Here is a 13,851-nt window from a genome sequence, read left to right as displayed (position 1 = left end):
ACATGCCAACTTTATGATTATTTAGGTTTTCTACAAGTTCTCCATCGAGAGCAAGCCAATCAGAGGAGTAATAATAAATGATCCAATTACAGTTGATTAGTCATTTGATTAGCATCAACAAAATGTCACTGGTGGCTGCTCTACTCGACGGGAACAATATGCACTCGGTTATTTTCGCGTATAATGGCCCGCCTTCTTTAAAAACGCGATGCATGATAGCTGGGACATCCTGTATAGGTGCGACGGCTTCGCATGTACGCGAACGCGGAAGCAACAAAGCGAAAAAAAATTAAGTCACGCCCAGTGGTGTGTGTGTATATATATATATATATATATATATATATATATATATTTGGATTAAAATAAGTTAAGGTTGGTACATATATACATTAAGTTGTACATTAAGGTTGGTATATATATATATATATATACCAACTTTAATTTCTTTTAATCCACCTAATGCAATTTTGGGAGTGGGCCACGGCGTCCGTCCGGCGCCGTAGCTGTTCAGCGTGGGATTTCGGAGTGCGGGCCGCAGCAGGTCCAGCGCCAGGATCGTGACGTCATGACTTGGGTTTTCTTGCCATTTGATGTTAACGCCGGATTTTCCGCTTCATGTGGCATATAAGGCTTTCGTATTAATCAAGCAGCTTCTGAAGGCTGCAGGCCTGAATTCATGAGTGCTGGCAATAAAACACGTCGTGTATAATGGCTGTCACCATATATGAAACAAAAGCTAGCACGCCCGCGCGCTATTTAATGTGCGCGCAAAGATTGCAAAAGGACAAAGGTGCTGTGCTTGTATCAGGTTTACGATGATATTCAAGATGAATTGAATTGTCATAAAGACTGTGCATACACGACATGAGCATAGCGCCTCGTTAAGAACTAACAACTCGTGCAGCAGATCAGATATCTCAATTGTTTCTAATTTATTGCTAAGCTTGACATTGCAGAGTTATTGCCAGTGGCTACAAAGCAATTGCTAGAAATGAAGACAGCAAATAAACACAAAAATTTTATTGAAAAGAAAACTACACGGAACTAAGTTGGCAAGAGTGCTAATTGTATAATGACTGCCGCGTAAAAGCCGTAATTTCGCGCAATTCTGTGCACAACGTAAAGAAAGCACGGTACAAAACACCAGAGATCTACTGTAATACGGGCGCTCTAAACTGATGGCAGAAATTTAGGCACTACAAAGTCTTCATGAACCTTCATGAAATTGCCACTGAACGTTATTCTGTTGCCTTCTTTCGCACGCATTTGACGTTGTAGTGCCATATTTCATATACATTCAAGATAAATGATCTACGTAGTTCCGGCTGTTTTCTTGAGTAAACTGTACAAAATGTGTTATGACACAACGAAAAAACAATCAGCGTCTGCCGCGCAGTCACCGAACGTCATCGTATTAAGCACAACCGTGTATTCTCACGTATAGCAGAGTCCCATAGAGCCGCGTCTTGAGGCTCCACTTGAAAGAAGAGGCACAGGCAACAGATCTAATTCGGCTTGCTTCTTTAAATGCTGCTAAGACCTGCACATGGCCTCGAAACGGGTGAAACATTAAGCTTGAGCCACTTGCCTGTCTTGGTCTCGGGATAAGGCTGACACACTTGCCTAGACCTTCAGGACGCACTGTGTACGTATCCTCCTGCTACAAGCTAGAATCAGGCTTATGACCACACATGTTTGAAGCCCCCCAATGAATGATGTTAAATTTGGTTTGGTGGAGAGGACCTCTCGAATGGAAGTTTCTGCGCACACCAGCGACCGCACACCCCTAAAGAAGTTGTTTGCAGTGCCGTGATCACATGATTCTGTCCACAGAACTACCACTGATGGTCTGACCTATTCCGTGGCCCGTAATTGGTCTTCGCCAACGGGCGGCGGTTTGGGCTTTGATGTGCGCCTCCTGTGCTCCGTCGAGGCACCCACCACGTGAGTGTGCTTGCTGAGGGCGTTGTGGAGTGGGCTGCCGAAGTGTTCGAAACCCTGGAAGCCCAGAACGGGCCCACCGGCGTCTTCGTCGTATGAATAGGCCTGGTAACCACTGCTGGGCCCCTGCACGTAGTATGGTACATGGCTCGAGCTGGCCTGGTCATCGGCATACACTCCGCCGCGGATGAGCTGAAAGTTGCCGCTGCCCAGTGAGTCGTAGCCGGCTGAGAATGCGCTCGTGGTCGAGCGTCCGTAGTCGAAGCCGCCGCCGTAGGCCTGCTTCGAGTGCTGCTGGCGGCTGGGGCTGGCGTAACTCGAAAAGCCTGCTGGGAAAGGAGTGGATGAGCCGCCGTCCAAGAAGGCCGAGTAGGCGAGCTCCTGTCCGCCGCCGAACGGGCCCGCAATGGGGATGAAGCCCGTGGCCGCAGCTGTGGTGCTCGACGGCGCCAGGGTTTTTGTAGCAGCACGGCGCCGCCGTATCCGTGGTGAACTGGCGGGCCCGTGGTGGCTGGCAGGCTTCCAGGCGTCCTTGCTGGCTTCTTCGACTTCTTGTTGGTCCATGCCGCGCCAGTGCGTGGTCGTCAGCGGTGGCTCGATCCCTCTCGAGGCTCGTGGAATCCAAAGAGTTCCTGCCGTACCTCTGCGCGGTGGAGCTGGTCTCCGAGGTCTACGGGCGTAGACAAGACGCAGCTGACGCTCCCGAGGTGCTCCATGGTCTTCTTCGGCCGACTCCCTCGAGGACCCATACGATTCCGACCCGTAAGGAGCTGGTCCGTCAGGAACCTCGGTTGATTCTTGCTCGGGGGTGACTCGCCGACGAGTATAGCGCTCCTCAAATAGTTCCTGTGATCCGGCTGCCAGGACCAAATGCTTGGGCACAAGGACGGGAACGTATGAGGCCAGGTGAGGATAACGCGGCTCCCCTGCGATCGGAAAAGTGCAGATGTCACTGAACATCCCAGAAAGTGCTCATATTTGCCTCCGCAATTGTCCGGCCTTATATTTCTTGAACAGAAAAGGATTCCTCACGATTTACTCGCTTCAACTGCAGTATTTCAGCTTGAGCTGGCATGCGTTCATAACGTATATCAAAGGTTATTCGACGTTTCAGGGCTATTAAGGGCGCAAACAAAAGGCCTGCGGAAAGGCTTGATTAAGGAAGGGTCTGAGTACCTTAGGAAAATTGACGTTTAGTACACAACCTATACCATATCAACAAAACAAACATGGAGGCAAAAAATATTTATTTTTGAAGACCAGATGAATTCATTATGACTGCAGGCGCGAGAGGATGGAGACACAGAGAAAAAGCACACAGGACAAACGCTAGCCTAACCAAGGATTTATTGCAAGACACACGGCACACATACAAGAAGCCCGTCTGCGTGCGGGGTTCTTGTATTGGTGCCGTCATACCATACGAGGACACATCTTGCAATGAGACTGATTTCGCAGTCAAACATGGATGCAACGGAAATATAAAATTCATAGTTTTTCTTTATGTGGAAAGCCTTGATGATTTCACTTGCTTTTTGATTCCTAGTTGTGCCTGATTATGGCATATGTTCTACAAAGAAAGGGCTTACAACCACATGACCAACAATTCGCTCATAGGTGCCGGACGCTGTTCTCAAGATGGGACCTAGAGCGGGACAGAAGCCCAACGCGCGGAGTCGGAAGGATGGTTTTCGCTCTTTTAGCGATGAGAGACCGCTTAATCGGAATATTGAAAAACTTGCAAAAAAGGGGGTGGGGGGCGGGGGACGAAAGAAAGGCACATTTTTGGCCATGGCGAGTCTTCTACACAGAAACAGAAGCTTCGATTGTTATAAATGCAACTAGTGACAACCCATTTTTTATGACCACAGCGTGTTTGTGCCCAGGCTTGTTTTTATTATAGTCAGCGCTGTTCATCTTCACTCGGATTTTCTCACTCGCTCACTGTGATCGGTGCTGCGGTGGACTCTGCCTGCCGCAACATATTCGCCGCGAAGAAGCAGCATCGAGCTGAAGCAGAGGGCTTCACCTATGCAGTAGTGGCATTCGATTGAACACCGCTGCACAGAGAATAAAATGACATGCTGTGAAGCCTTTCATTAATTTTGCTCAGTTTTCACGTATTGGCACATTCGCGCCTTTAGAAAATCTATCGCTTTGAAACTGCAATGACGAGAACTGATCGTAAGATGGCTTTAAGCTCCCGGCTCGTTGGTCTGGCTTTGGTTGCCATCTATTCTTGCTGGCCTCTCCACCAAGCTGCTAAGTACCATGGTCTCTATCGGATACGTTAAAGAACGTCCACAGTAAACTACGTTATCGAGCCCCTGGGAGCGTTTTCAGACCAGAGTCGTTGCATCCAAGGAATTGTCCACGTCTGCCGACTCAAGCCATGCTTCAACCTCGAGCATTAAACCATTGCTCGCACTAGACGATCAGGCATGACTTCGCTTGGCAGATAGACGACTGCTGAGGCACAGCTGACGGACCCAATCCTACATTTGGGTCGCCAGGATGGCTCCTTCTTCGGTCGGGAGTGATCGTACTGGAGGCGATGGCTACAACGCTGGTGTAAGCAAAGGAGGGCGACAGAACGCGCTTGCTTCTCTCCGCATTTGCATAGTTCTGACTAACCCGTTTATGCAGACTACTGCAAAGCTGCGTTAAGTCTTGTCAGGCATACACACCCGTTATACACTACTTACGCTGATGATAATGTCTGATTTATAAGTTGTACTGAAGGCACTGGGCAGTGGGCATGGCGCTGGTGAGAGAGACGAAGACGGCGAAAAGTGTTGGCTTCCCAGTTTCGATATAGCGCCGACCTCTTTAAGCCTACCGCTACATCCTAAAACTATAGCTGCTAGGCGAACACTCCCGTTGTATTTGGTGGAGCGGCTGGGTTTCTTTTTGACATCATGGAACTCCGCAATCGGACGCTACAACCAACTATTGCAATAGATGAACCGGGACGGTCCCAGGCTGCTGCTCCCGTGCCCCCGGCCATCGTCTGCTCTAGCGTCATCCGGCAGCGCGATCCGGCTATATTTAGCGGCAGAGACGACCACGACGTGGAAGACTGGCTCGCCGAATACGACCGTGTAAGCGCCTATAGTAAGTGGGACGACCGCGCCAAGCTCACAAATGTCATCTTTTACTTGACTGACGTGGCAAACCTATGGTTCCGCAATCATGAACCCGATTTTAACACCTGGTCGGCTTTCACGACAACTTTGGCTGAGGTCTTCGGCCGTCCCGCTGTTCGCCGGCTTCGCGCTCAGCAGCGCTTGCGTAGTCGAGCTCAACGCCAGGACGAGACCTTCACCAGTTATACTGAAGACGTGCTCTCGCTCTGCAAGCACATCAACTCATCGATGGAGGAAGCTGACAAGATCAAGCACGTCATGAAAGGCATCTTCGGCAAGAGTCCCCGGACTATTACCGAAGTCATGCAGCTTTGCCAGCAGTAGGACGAGCTGCGCAAGCAGCGTGCATCAACACGCGCTGCTCAGCAGAACACCGCGGATCTACCTCCGTTCGATTTCGGCCGCGACGCTGCCGACATCTCTGCTTTAATGCCGAAGATAAAGCAGTTCATCCGTCAGGAAGTCGCGCACCAACTCTCTCAGGCGCATAGCCCACCCGAGCAGTCGACAACCTTGGCTCCTTCGCTTGGTCACGTCATTCAGACGCAAGACGCAAGTTGCCGCGGCGTTGTCACCTGCCCCTCCTCCGCGGCCTGCAGCTGGACCACTGACTTATGCTGACGTTGTCTCCCCGCCTTACGCTCCTCCGGCTCCTGATACCTACCGGGCCACCGGCACCTTCCACGTGCCGCCACCACCTTCGCGTCCGATTGTCGTCCCTTACTCGGCCGCTGGAGCCCCTGTCGTCAACCCGTGCCGTACACCTGATAACCGGCCAATATGCTATTCCTGCCATTTTCCGGGCCACGTAGCACGCTTCTGCCGCCGTCACAGAACCTGTTTACCTGACAGTGGGGGCGCCTCTAGCTACAGGTCTGCTCGACTTACGCGTCAGGATCCATTTAACTTTCCTCCGGATCGTCTTACAGTCGCCTCCCCTTCGATTCACGCCGGTCACCTTCCCCAGGTCACCGATCCATTTCCCCGATGGTTCTCCGACCCTGCCCAGCCTGAAAGGAAAACTAACAGCCGTAGTTCCATAGGCAAGAACTGCGATTACGTCGAACATTTCAAGACGTCATTCTGCCCCGGCGAACGAAGTTGAACTGTCCGTAGACAGCGTCACAGTACACGCACTTATCGACACCGGAGCCGCCGTTTCTATTATTAGTGAGAAGCTTCGCCGCAATTTGAACAAAGTGACCATTCCCCTTACCTCTCTTTCTCTGCGCACGGCGACCTCCCATCGCTTCAACCTTCAGCGTCGTGCACGTCCCGGGTTGTCATTCTATATATGTTATCGAATTTGTCGTCCTATCGCGTTCCTCACACGACCTTATTCTTGGATGGAATTTCCTATCTGCCAATCAAGCTCTTATCGACTGCGCTCGTGCCGAACTTACGTTATCAGTGCCGTGCTTTGACCCTGACAACCATCATTCTCCTAAAGTTGTTGCCGCCTCTGACATCGATATCGCACCTTTCTCCGCCGCTCTAGTTCCTGTGTCATGTAACCGTGCGGCGAACGCTCTGTTTACGCCGTCGGCCACTCGTGCGCGGCGCCGGAATTTTCAGTTTGCTGTCGTCACTTTTTGCGACGGTTCTGCTGCCCTTTACGTGTGCAATCCATCCGCCTGCCCATCATCCCTACTCCGTGGCGATTGCCTGGGTACCTCTGAAGCTTTCGATTGCGTTCTCCCGGCCACCATGTTTGGTGATACAGCACCACTTCCTATTTGTGCCGTCACTCCTCCCAGCGCGACCGATGCCCCTGTAGACGTCTTCGATCGTGCCGTCCATGCAGAACTTACACCTGCGCAGCACACAGAAATCATCAAGCTCCTCCAACGTTTTCGTTCCTCATTTGACATTGACCAACCATCCTTGGGCCAAGCGTCCACAGTCGTTCACCGTATCAACACCGGTCAACAAACACCATTACGCCAGCGTCCGTATCGTGTCTCGGCCGCTGAACGCCGTATCATCGACCAGCACGTTGACGACATGCTGGAGCGTGGCATCATCCAGCCCTCTAACAGTCCCTGGGCATCTCCGGTTGGCCTCGTTAAAAAAAATATGGTTTCATTTGGTTCTGCGTTGATTATCGCCACCTTAACCGAATAACGCGCAAAGATGTCTATCCTCTGCCGCATATCAACGATGCCTTGGACAGTATGCAGGGAGTGGAATTCTTTTCCTCGCTGGATCTGCGCTCCGGGTACTGGCAAGTGCCAATGGCAGAGGCCGATCGCCAAAAGACAGCTTTTGTAACTCTTGATGGACTATATGAATTTACCGTCATACCGTTCGGCCTCTGCAACGCGCCTGCCACATTCGACCGAATGATGAACACCATTCTTCGGTGGCTGAAGTGGAAAACGTGCCTCTGTTGTTTAGATGACATTGTGGTTTTTTCCACCGACATTGCGTCGCACCTCAGCCGCCTCGATGAAGTCCTTGCGTGCCTCTACACTGCAGGACTGCAACTAAATTTGAAGAAATGCCACTTCGGCGCTCGCGCGCTTACTATTCTCGGTCACGTAGTTTCAAAAGACGGTATCCTCCCGTACCCTGCGAAACTTAACGCCATATCCGAGTTCCCTACGCCAACCACCATGAAAGAACTTCGCAGCTTCATCGGCCTGTGCTCATATTTCCGGCGCTTCCTCCGTAACTGCCTCTATCATCGCCCCCTTGACGCAGCTTCTTACCGGGAGTTCTGACCTATCAGCCTGGTCCCCGGCGTGCGATGACGCCTTCCAAGAACTGCGACGCGTTCTCACCTCTCCTCCAGTACTGCGACACTTCGATCCCTCTGCTCCAACTGAGTTCCATTCGGACGCTAGTGGTGTCGGGCTCGGCGCTGTTCTTGCAAAACGCAAGGATGGCTTCGAGGAGTACGTCGTCGCGTATGCCAGCCGCACCCTTACGAAAGCCGAGGCGAACTACTCAGTTACTGAGAAGGAATGTCTGGCCATCATTTGGGCTATCGGAAAATTTCCTCCTTATGTGTACTTGCGTCCATTTGACATCGTGACCGACCTTCATGCCCTACGCTGGTTATCTTCACTAAAAGATCCAACTGGTCGACTCGCCTGTTGGGCATTGCGCCTGCAAGAGTACGACATCTGCGTTGTTTATCGCTCAGACCGAAAGCATTCAGACGCAGATGCTCTATCCCGGTCACCCCTGCCCTCTGGTCCTGTCCACTCGCCTATTTCCAGCTGCGGTGCCTTCGCCCTCAATATTTCCGACATGCCATCAGAGCAGCGCAATGACCCATGGATCTCTTCGCTTATTGACTTCCTGTGTAGCCAGTCGCCAGCGCCGATCTCTCGGACGCTCCGTCGTCAAGCCGCGCACTTCATCATTCGGAATAACGGTGCTGTACCGCCGCAACTACAATTCGAGCGGCCGCAAGTGGTTGCTTGTTATACCTCGACACCTCCGCTCCGACATCTGCGCCACGTTCCACGGCGACCCACAATGCGGCCCCGCTGGTGTATTAAAGACATACTCTCTCCTCCAGCTTCGTTACTACTGGCGCGGCATGCACCGTTTCTTTCGCCAGTATGTCCGGTCATGCCACATATGCCAACGACGCAAGACACCAGCTCAACATGCCACCGGCCCCTTGCAACCTTTACCATGCCCCGTACGCGCGTTCGACCGCGTCGACATTGACCTATACGGTCCGCTTCCCAACACTCTAAGCGGCAACCACTGGGTTATTGTTACTATCGACCACCTCACGCGGTACACTGAAACTTCAGCCCTAGAATCTGCCACAGCAAAAGACGTCGCCAGTTTTATCCTTCAAAACCTGATTTTATACCATGGAGCACCTCGAGAATTACTGAACGACCACGGTCGCGTTTTCCTCTCAGACGTCATTTCAGCATTGCTAAAGGAGTGTCGCATCATTCAGCGCACTACCACGGCATATCATCCTCAAACTAATCGGATGACAGAACGTTTCAACCGCACCCTTGGCGACATGTTGTCCAAGTATGTCTCGTCTGACCACTTGAACTGGGATCGCATTCTGCCTTTCGTCACCTACGCTTACAATACCGCCACGCAAAGCACCACTGGGTTCTCCCCTTTCTTTCTCCTTTACGGACACGAACCTTCATGCACCATCGACACGATTCTGCCTTACCGGCCAGATACTTCGGAGTGTACGACTGTTTCTAGAGTGACTGCTTACGCCGAAGAATGTCGCCAGCTCGCTCGTTCGTTCACATCCCAGGACCAGTGGCGCCAAACGCATCACCACGATTCATCCACTATGGCTACCTGCTTTGCTCCTGGCTCGCTGGTCTGGTTGTAGATTTTCTCTACTCCTCCAAGCCTTTCCTCCAAGCTGCTCTCCAAGTACCACGGTCCTTATCGGGTACTGAAACAAACATCCGCGGTCAACTACCTCATCGAGCCAATGGAAGCGCCTTCCGATCAGCGTCGTCGCGGCCAGGAAATTGTCCACGTCTCCCAGCTCAAACAGTGCCATGACCCCCCTGTGTTCTCCTGTCCCTAGGTCGCCAGGATGGCTACTCTTTCGGTGGGGAGTGACTGTACTGAAGGCACTGGGCAGTGGGCATGGTTCTGGTGAAAGAGACGAAGACGACGGGAAGTGTTGGCTTCCCGAATATCATACCATACCATACCATACCCGTTTCGATATAGCGCCGACGTGTTTAAGCCTACCGCTACAACCTAGAACTGAAGCATAACTGCGAGTCGGCCTAGTTGGAACAGATTCATTATTTAAAAATGTTTTGTGCGTAAACAAGCTTCTCTTCTTTGTCCCTGCTTGTTTGCGCACAAAACGTTTTTAAATAATGAACCTACAACTAGTGCTGCTAGGCGAACACCCACATTGTAAAGCAATGAAACGGGTCACAATTTTTGCACTGCCTCTATGGCGTTTATTCAGTAAAATTGGTGAGAGTTCCTTGTTTCGAATGCGTATTGTTCATGCAGTGCGGAGAGAGGTATAAGTCCGTTTTTTTTTACGAATACAGTCGATGCTATCAGCCAAGACAGCAGAAACGAAAGATCGTACAGCTCGCAGCGCAGCCATTTGGAGACTGGCAAGCGTCATCAACCAGATGTCGATGATCGACAAAATTCGGTTCTGACAGATGGGTGCCTCACTGGGCCAACGCTAATTCCTGTGCAATGGGAGCAGCCGTAGTACCAAGCCGCGACTCGCACTAGGCGCTCAGGCTCGACTTCGCTTAGCAGCGGCTGCTCAGGCGCAGCTGGCGGTGAGCTGAGACCAGGGCACAAGTGGTTGCGGCCAACCAATCTGGCAATGCATGCTCAAAACAAGATGTTTCGAACCCACCGCAGCACTGCTCTCGCGCTCTGCATAAGCCAAGTTCGATTGTACAAAGACAATGCAAATGAACAAGGGAACGAGGAAGTTAGCGCCTGTGTTGGCTTGAATTAGTCCATGCTTTCTTTTCTGCGCTAAAAACGTTTTAATGGAATGCGAACTTGCCCAAAGATACATCCACTCAAGGAATATTAATTCGTACAATGCTTCACTGATGGCGCAGTTACCGAAAACCCCTTTCAGAAATATACACTGATCAATGCGTGCGGCCCACAAAAGCGTTGCTGCGATATCTGAACGCTACGGAACTGAGCGACCGTCTGGGATACAGAGCGGAGAACTATGACGGCGACACTGGACTTTGCTTCCCCTTCCAACAGAGCAGGCTGGGCTTAGTGGTGGTTAACCTCCCTGCCTTTCATTTATGGCTCTCTGTTTTGCATGCGATTAGTCACGTTGGCGCAGACTTGCTTAAGCGAAGTGAACAGTAATTGTTTTCTAGAACACGACGTGACTCTCTCCACTGAAAGGACGTATTGGAATCTGAATGACGCGGCCTCGTCGCTTGCAAGCTGTCTGCGTATGAATTGGTGAGGGAAGAATGTTGACGAGAGTACGGAATATTTCTAAGCACATATAATGCTCCTCGTTGCACATTTTGGGGGATCGGCCGAGAACACCGTGGCCCCGTTGTTTTCTACTCGCCAGGACAGCAGCACCAGCAAAGTCGCTTTAAGGTCGGCATAGCCTTCGCGCAAAAACTTTTAGCGCTGTCGTCACCGTTTTGGTAATTCACGTGACCTCCGTGACGTCTGGTACTCGTCATTTTCATCATTCGAAGATTATTCACTCCTGCTGGCGTGAATATTGAAACAAGCGACTGTGCGGTAAATATTGCGTAATATTTCGATACTAGAGACGAGATCGGGTAAATGCCAGCCGTTATTAGGCTTCCCAAGAAACTGGGTATTAATCAAGAGAAAGAACTTTCACCCGAGATTTTGGTGTATGAACACCTTCAAAATCAGGCGCTCTGTTCAAGCAGAGCTTGACCAATGAACAGCCTTTAGGCATCACTTAAAAATGCTGGAAAAGAAAGAACTAATTCGGTGTGTACATCTTTTGCATCATCTGGCGGGTGCACAATAGGGAAGTTCAAAATACAGCTGCATGCATGTTTGTGCTCCATGGCCAGGAGGCAGGTTGCCATTTAAGGAGAACGCTTCGATACAGTTTTCAGTACTGACCAATACCTGCAAAACTGCAATATGTAAGTGCTCGCGCCTAGGCGCTCAGAGATTCTGATAGATCGACGCGGTGTGCGTCAACAACACAAACTGTTGCGATTGCGCACGACTAACATTGCCATGGAAACGTCAAGAGGCACACGCAAGGCACCTTGCTGGCGGCAAGGTGCCTTATTTCTTTTCTTGTTTAACACGAAAGTGTTTTATACCGGGGTCCACGCTTGACTTACTGTAACGGATGTGACGTCGGCACCAAGGAGTAAATAGCTACCTGACTGCAGCACTGTGGAAGCTACATGAATTCTTAACCAATAGGAAGGCCGAATGCCCCTCCAGCTGTGCTCAACCGGGCCGCGCATTCCGCTCGGCGTCTGCTTGCCATCCTGTTACATGCTCCATGGTTGGTGAATTGACGCGAAATATGCTTTGGCGCCGTAACCATAAGCTTCGTTTGCATGCATGCAACAGCAAGGCTTCGCTTTACCTGTACGCTTTCCTTGCAGTTACCTTGCAGTCTCCTTAGCAAGTACTACGGTTGGATGCCCGTACAAATGTTCCAACTGAGCCACAGCGTCTGCTCGGCGTCTACTTGGCGTTTGCTCGCTACCCTCATCACGTACCATGCAAGAACGGCGTAGTAAATTAATGATGCAGTGAACAATTAGGCTTTTATAGCGCTCCGCGTTGTCAACGCACCACCAATGCTAGTGCTGTGGAGCCATCTGCTAACTAGAAATCAGACCAGTTTTCCGGCTCGGTGCCGTGTCTGTAGTCCTAGCAGCGTGAAAACAAACATCCTATCTGAATAATGACGAAAAAACATACCTAATGAATTGACCTCAGCTTGAGATGAGACTTAACGATGACGGATTTTGCTGCATGTTTCTTGTTGTAAGGGTGGAGAGCCAGTAACAAGTGCGAACTCGGATAGAAGCGGGTGGTAGGCGCTTATGAGCGCTGTCATGTTGCTATAGTTGATCACGGTAAGGGCGGCCATTACGGTTACCGGCGGTAACTGCCACAGTAATTCTCGGTTTATGACGTGCATGCGCAAACGTCCTAACATGTCACGTATCGCTGTACCGTATCATGTAGCGATCACAAATAAAACTCTCTAGCGTATACCCAATAATTAGCCAGCTGTGCCCGGAACTATATACGGCTGCGCAAGGGTATTACCTGTGTCCCTTCGGCAGTGCTGCAAGTGATATGGAGATAGGAGCGGTGAAGCGAAGTACTGCATCGTGACGCTAACGAGCGCCGAAAGGGAGCGCTTCTGTAGTCACAGCGAAGCGGAGGCTGAATCTTATAACATCTAAGAAGGGGAACCGTTCACTTGGCCTCACCTGATTGGTCAAAATTTTGCTTACGTCAAGGTCGTCAGAGACAGCGGGGTGGCACCGAAAATTATCATCACGTCACGCATCTGTCAATAATTTTCAAAGCGAAACCGTCGTTGGCTAAGAGCGGAACCGGCGAAGGGGTAATGTCCGCTTTGGGTTTCGTTGCTGGGGCTTGGCTGTTGCCTCGCAACCCTGGCCGCACGCGCCGGTCGCGCGGTGCCGGAGACACCCGGGCGTCACGCACGCGCGTGCGTTGGTTGCTTCAGAGGCTTGCCCTTGTCGTCTGCTTGGCGTTGCTCTTTCGGTATCGACCACACCTGGAAGTGCGATACGCGTTCGAAGAGATGACGGATAATTATTTGCACCACTCCTGCCGGCTTTGTAAGTAGACCTTTTGCAGACTCCGATTTTCGCAATCTTCGAAACAAGTTTAGCTAACATTGTCACCTCTTACAGTACTCGACAAAGATAAATTCATTTCTACCATTAGCTCCACTGACTGGTTAGATTTGAATTTTATTATGAACCCCATAGAGGCTCGTTCATTTCTACTTCAATTTATTCACTAAAGCAGTCAGTACTTGCTCTCCAACTGTGCGATCTAAAGATCGGTTTAATAGCACCAATAATCCTTGGATGACACATGGTCCGCTGAAGAGATTGCGGAAAAAAGATAATTTGTATAAGAAAACTAAAAGCCAACTATTTAACTGTTCTGATAAATCGGTACAAAACATACGGCAACGTTCTTAACAGGACTTTCAGAGAAGCCAAAAGGCTTTACTATGAAACAGCGTTCTGGCAGAATAAAAACAATCCTAAAAAGCAATGGC

General features: G+C 50.6%; 1 protein-coding gene across 1 annotated transcript in view; it reads right to left on the bottom strand.

The window, feature by feature from the left end:
* Positions 1-1,007: 1,007 nt before the first annotated feature.
* LOC126545450 (uncharacterized) overlaps positions 1,008-13,851 on the bottom strand; it is a 123,062-nt gene continuing 110,218 nt past the window's right edge. The window contains exon 2 of the mRNA XM_050193333.2: positions 1,008-2,867. Within this exon, the coding sequence (XP_050049290.1) occupies positions 1,855-2,867 (1,013 nt within the window). The 3' untranslated portion in view covers positions 1,008-1,854. The remainder of the gene's footprint in view (positions 2,868-13,851) is intronic.

The sequence above is a fragment of the Dermacentor andersoni genome, chromosome 1 (assembly GCF_023375885.2).
Source record: "Dermacentor andersoni chromosome 1, qqDerAnde1_hic_scaffold, whole genome shotgun sequence".
NCBI lineage: Eukaryota > Metazoa > Arthropoda > Arachnida > Ixodida > Ixodidae > Dermacentor > Dermacentor andersoni.
The sequence above is the reverse complement of the archived record's forward strand: the minus strand, read 5'-3'. Positions and strand labels throughout refer to the sequence as shown.